This window comes from Phaethon lepturus, unplaced genomic scaffold (assembly GCF_000687285.1).
Source record: "Phaethon lepturus isolate BGI_N335 unplaced genomic scaffold, ASM68728v1 scaffold25304, whole genome shotgun sequence".
NCBI lineage: Eukaryota > Metazoa > Chordata > Aves > Phaethontiformes > Phaethontidae > Phaethon > Phaethon lepturus.
In genome coordinates, this window is record NW_010537388.1 from 910 (window position 1) to 7444 (window position 6535).

The following is a 6535-nucleotide window of genomic DNA, read 5'->3' on the forward strand; positions in this document are numbered from 1 at the left end:
AGGTGTCTGAGATGTTTGAGAAGAATTGCCTTTGGGGCTGCCTCTCTTGTGTCTATGGCCTGTAACTGGGATCTGCGTAATTAGTTTAGTCTATATATATAACTTCTAGAGGACTACCTTTAGGCAAAGTAAATCCAATTCTCTTGTCATTTGTGACCAAAAGAATGACCTCATTTGGTTTACCCACAACATGTCCTGTTCTTTACTAAATCGGATAATCCTCACTCTAACCATGACTGAGTGTATCAGAATTGGCCAACAAACACTATTTCACCAAGTCAAGAAAGAACTAATCAAGTCCTCAGTTTTTTAGAGACTGCTAAGCTTGTGATGGGGAGTTTATCTGTGCTTCATTTGTATGTGTGTAGTACCACATAGTCACATGGTTGTTGCTAATACTTTGCATCTTTCCTAGAAACTTCAGTGAATGACTACAAGGCCAAAAGTCTCTCTCTTCCTTAATTGCATTCCCTAATACATAGGAGATGACTGGAGACCTTCCATTCTCAGTTGTCATCATTACAACTTTGCAGTTATACTCGGTACATTTCCATTCTGTCCTGAAACACTAGGTTATCCCAAGACCCCAGCTTGTCTTAATGCCAATTATGATAGCGTAATTCTACCACAGAACTGCCCTGATGTGGGAATCCTTGTGCTATTTCAGCTATCTGAGCTGAAAGTAATACTTTGAGCATATGAGCCAGATTGAATGTAGTCATACACAGATAAGAGTGTTTTCTCCTACTGTCAAACATGAGTCCTCCGAGATTCCAGCTTTTTTTGTAGTCACTTTACTCCCTTGAACGAGTGATATCTTAACTACCAGTTTAAAGCACAAGTATCAAAGGAAGCCAGTGATAATATGAAGTGTCACCAAATGAGAAATTAATCTGTGTCTACAGAGATGTGCTCTGCACGCCCAAGGTATTGTGATAAAATGCATTTGAGAACTGATTCTTCTGCAAGGGAAGATATTTTTTATACGCCAAACACTTTTATTATATGTGAAGAGTTTTGATAAGACAACTGCACCATGTCCCCTGAAAGCTTGGTTTATTGACATTTATAGCAGTACTTGCTGTGTGAGGAACAAATTGCAGAGCTATTTTTCAAGTTGTCTTCAGATCCTGGAGACGTACTGAAAGATAAGGGAGACTCATGAAACCATGGGGGAAGAAGATGCAGTAAGCATGCTTCAGTCTTTCTCTGCAATGTGAGCGGAAGTCCCTGCTGGACTGTGCCCACATCTCAATACAATCAGTTCTCTTCTGCTATTGCAAACCTGCCCTTGGGTTCTTTCTCAGAGCAAGCAGAATTACACTGAACGAAGATTATGCAAAAAGCAATGGTCAAAGCCAACTGGTTTAATATAAAAAAATGCAAATTTCTCACCGTTATTGGCTTGTTAGCACTTTGCAGGCCTGTATTTTGGTGATAGTCACAGTATGAAACCTGGGTAGGTTAAGTGCAGCTCCCACTTCTAGCTATAGAGCTGGAGAGAGATGGCCCATGCTAAGGGATAAAACAGGATCTAGAGAGACACAAAACTATTCAATCTTGTATTCCTGAATCTCAATCTAAATTGTAGTTATTACTGTAATTCTGTGGTATGCAGTTAACATGAGAAACCGTTAATTTCACAGTTTTATATCTGTTAATAAATTGCAGCAGCCCAAACGATGATATGTATAATAAATAGTAGCATTTACTGTAATTACAGCACAGTAAAATATAATAAATGCACAAAGTAGTGAGGGTTTCTTTTTAAACTCCTGATGTATTTTCTTCTTCCTCCTTCTCAGTAACGTGTTCACAGATAAAATAGTTGAGACATCATCTGTTGGGAAATAGGTGGACTTGCATGTGTTCAGCTGACTCTTGGGTTTCTACTACAGCATTTCCACCAATGACTTTCATTTCAGACACAGAGGTGTGAAGAGTCAAGGAGAATCTGTTGCTTTGAGTAATTCAAAGCAATCACTGTGTAATGTCAGTAGTGTTATTCATGATTCTTGTGGGAGTGTGAACAAGTTGAGAGTTCTTTTGTACAAAGATTACATTCTTGTAGATGTTGTGTTAGGATATATGCAATTAAAACTACAACTAAGTTATATCTGGAAGGAAGATGCCTCAATGGTTTATTTTTAGGTATGTCAGAAATATTTTCTATTAGTTTGGCTGGGTAATTAAGTGCATATAGTGAAATTAAAGGAAGGAGAGAAAGAAGGGAACCTGTTCAAATGCTACAGGCAATGGAGTATGTAAGGAATGTCCCAGCATCCCCATTTAAACTTTCTATTTAAAAAAACCCAAACAAACAACAAAACAAAACATACAGTATAAATAGAAACAACACAACTTCCAGAATCTCAGAGCCTGAATATCCTCTTGCAGCAGTTTTGAAGCAGGACTTTTCTGCCATTGTAGAGCAGTGAGTAACACCTGATTTGTACCACCTGGAAAGCAAACCAGGCTGTCTGCTTTGTATCAGCATGGAGGATAGTGCATTCTGGAGTCAAAGCATCATCCAGGTAAAGGTGTGAAGGGGAGTTAATTGGAGAAACAGCCTAAGAAAGAAGATCAAAGGCTTTTCTTAGAAGCAGGACATTATCCATGTAGTCTTAACCTACTCGTAAAATTAAAAAGAATGCGTATAAGCCTTACCCTTTGGTGGGCAAGTCCTGCTACTTTCACCAAGTCTGCATGTGCAGACAGGTTGAGAAGGGCCTGCTTTGTGCAGAGGTCAGTTCAAGAACGATACATTGCTTTAATCCTGCTCACGCTCTCAACAGGGACCTTCAGTGAGATGCATGGTGCATTGGCCTTGTGCTGGCTCTCTGCCCAGGGGCAAATCCCTTTCCAAGCGAGTGACATTAGATTGTCAACAAGATATGTCACTCAACAAAAGCCTGTGGCATATTTTCTTATTTCTCTTGCACAGGAACAAAATCAGACTGCAGAGTTCATTTGATATGAGATCAGCTTCAATCACTCAGATTAATAAATAACATTTACCTGTAATTTTTCTTCATGTATTTCTCTAGAGGATTAATAATGTGGATTTTTTTCTGTAGGAAGAGCAGATGCCTGTTTAGCACAGGTGCATTTCTGACACTCTGGGAAGTGCTGGTGACCTGCATTTACAGTAAATACAGAAAAGAGGTCTGGCAGCAGGGAACAGTACATTTGCATGACAGAACTGAAATGTAACCCTGCCTTTTGAACATGGCTAGACTTCTGGCAAGGTCATGGAGAGTTGTGAAATGATCTGTCACCTGAGACCTCCGAGAGGCATGCTTCCATTTCCTTACAGGAATACTGCCAAAGAGCAGTGTTTTAAATCTAACGGTGACACAAATCAAATGTCCTTTTCGTGCTTCAGGTATTTGCTTAGAGGCCAAGATCCTCTTTTTTTTAAGAAAACTTTTAAGTCCTGGCCTACCTTAGTGCTACAGTGAATGAGCTGTTTTCATTTAAGCATTAATTTCTGAAAATGTTTCTACTGGACAACAGAGTTTATAGTACAAGTGATATTGAAAAGCCCATACTGTTCAACCATTTTCAAAGACTTTTTTAAAAGGCAGAAAGGCTCTCTTGATTATTTGATCTGAAATGAGTTGTACATACCATGGGGCATTCCCCAGTAATTCTTAGGCCTCACACCCATACCTTCCATCTGAGCTACGGCACATATTTTTGAAAGACGTTTAGTTGTGACTGGAAAAGATCTCAACCTCTCATGAAATGCATTAGCTAGCTCTTAGGTAATGCTACAAAACCTTCCGCTTAAACACCAGCTCTTGGTAGGCAGTGCTAGTGATGGAGGTGAAAGTAGATGGATAGTTGCCCTGGCTTTTGAGACATATTGGTGCTGATCTTGCCCACGGCATAAACCAGAGTCTGGGATTGTTCTAGCTCATGTCTGTCTGGAACAGTTTGCCTGTACGTTCATCATACTTTGAAGATTGCTATTGTTTTTTGAAGCTGCAGAATAGGCCAGCAAAGATACAAAGGCTGACTTGAAAATGCACGCTGACATCATTGCTGCCGGTTCCTGACTCAGCAGAGACATAGATGTGTTTCTCAGAGTGGAGGATGTTGTTGCAGTTATTCATGCTTCTGAGGCAGTTTGGCATGAAAGACTGAACAGGGCAGAAACTTTCACTTTGAGCAAAAGAACAGTTTTAATAGAGACTACATGCCTGTACCTTTTCACATCTGTCCCTTCCCACAGCTCTCCCAGACCAAATGTTCAACTCCCCAAACTGTTGGTGGCAAAAAAAGCAAATTCAGTTAACTGTGAAGATGTGTTTTCAGAAAAAATTGTAACTATGGAGCTCTTGAACAACAACGTGGGAAAAGTCAAAGACCCTCCAGTTGCTGCAGAAGAAGATCCTAAAACAACAGGATGTTTTAGAGGAAAGGCACAGATGAGGACATTATGCCCTTACACTGCCAAAAGTCCTTGTCTTTCATCTACCTCATTTCCTTGGCAAGCTGCAGGCGGACTGGAGGATGCAGCACAGATCTGGCACAGCCAAGAGGGATTTTCAGCTCCCCAATTAAAGCAGTGTGTAGGGTCCATCAGATAAGCCAACATCTATGTAAACATCTAGTAGTAGCTACACAGGGGGTAATCAGGCCATCACCTTTGTATTTGTTTATCTGAGGCAGGTCCTTATAGTGATGACTAGAAAATTCCTGCAATGAGCAGAAACACACAAAATGTTGAAGATTTTTTGAAAACACTCATCTTCAATCTGTGAAACTTGCTTCTTGAAAAAGCCTCTCTTTGTGTGAAGAAATCATTTTTCCTCTTATGCTTGCATGTATGCAGTCTTGATCTGACATGACTTGCAACCACAAGAGAGCAATCTTTCCTTTGAAGATTCCTCAGCTTCCCCAGAAAGCTAGAGACATGCCATATAAGTTTTGCAAACTGCTCGTGAGCTGTTTCAGTTAGACCAGAGCAGCCGAAACAACAAAGCTTGCAGTTCTCTTTTGGATTTCATTGTGAAAAGCCTTTGGGTAGTTTTCAGATGACAGAAGATCCTTGGTTCCTGAAAGGGAGGAGTTTTGCCAAAACTTTGAAGATCCCTGTAAACTTTGCAAATTACCCATCTTTTGGAGACAATTATATCAAACGATATTGTGGATTACAATACATGAGAAGTGTTTAGAGCCTGGAAGATTATTTATGTTTGGCATTAACTCTTATGGTCATAATTTCAAGCGGGGAGAAAAGGAATACACAGGAACCCTCTTATTATCTTTTGAAATATGAAGATCAGAGGAAAAGAAGGGTTTAAAGTGTGGAGTGATGGTCCTCAAAACCTGTCTGTAAATTAGCTGGCATCCTACATCTATAAAAACAACGAGGCTTAGAGCTGATTTCCAGGCACAGAGTGGACCTCATGTGTCATTAGCAGTGTTTTGGGATCTGAGTTTTTATACACCGCAGGAGGAAATTGCAGCCTGCGGGGCAGAGTACCTATACAAATGTTTCCTCTTTGCTTGGACTGATACAAGATTTGGAAGCCAAATTCAGGAACTGACATTTCACGGGTGAGGAAAAAAAAGAAGCATGGACAGCCAAAAAGATGATGATGGACTGTTGAACAGGATTGCATTTCCAGGAGCTATGTCCCTGGCTAATAGCCATGTGCATCCTCATGGGGTCCCCCTGAGAGAGTCCTTTGGGGTTCCCTTCCGTCTGGACCCGTCTTACTGGGAGCAAGCCTACGGCGGGCACACAGGTCGCATCTCCTACATCCCATTCCCTGGCTATGTGGGCATCTATGACTATTCCTTTGAGCCTGCCTTCATTCGAAAGAGGAACGAGAGGGAAAGGCAGCGGGTACGCTGCGTGAACGAGGGCTACACACGCCTGAGAGAGCACCTGCCTAAGGAATTTGCTGACAAGCGCCTCAGCAAAGTGGAGACCCTGAGAGCTGCAATAAGCTATATCAAACACCTGCAGAGCTTGCTGGACTGCCATCCCTTAGGGTCTAACAGTAAGGAAACGCTCTCTGCCAAGGAGCTTCCGGAAGCTCCCAGTCCTGCTGCCCCACGGGAGTGCAACAGTGATGGAGAGTCTAAAACCTCTTCAGCTTCATCCCCCTACAGTGAATTTGAGGAGACGGGCAGCTAGGTAACAGCCTCTCTGGAGACAGAAAGCGTCAAGTTCGGCTGAAAACCAGATCTAAAACCCTAGGGATTTTTCTACAAGTGAAAATGAATACCAGGAAAAGGGAAAACAGCTAGGAAAAAAAAAAAAGGTATTTTCAAACTGTCAAAGGACTTTAAATGTTGTCTGTACAAAACCTAAAAAATTATTTGTAAGCAAGCAGGTATGTCTCAGGTTGCTTCAGCTATGTTACGAAACTTTATTTGGATTGTTAAAAATGAAGCAACTTTTGCATTCTAGTTTACATTCAGCTTTTATTCTGTTCATCTATTTTCTTTTGCCTATCACTCAATGAGACAGCAAAAACAAATAAATCCGTTTCAGGAAATTCCTCTACCCTTTCTT

At 41.0% G+C, this 6535-nt stretch overlaps 1 protein-coding gene across 1 annotated transcript; it reads left to right on the forward strand.

The window, feature by feature from the left end:
- The first annotated feature begins 5587 nt into the window (after positions 1-5587).
- Positions 5588-6154, forward strand: LOC104620304 (achaete-scute homolog 4-like). The gene has a single exon (XM_010286484.1). The coding sequence runs from the start codon at positions 5588-5590 to the stop codon at positions 6152-6154; it is 567 nt and encodes a 188-aa protein (XP_010284786.1).
- The last annotated feature ends 381 nt before the right edge of the window (positions 6155-6535 follow it).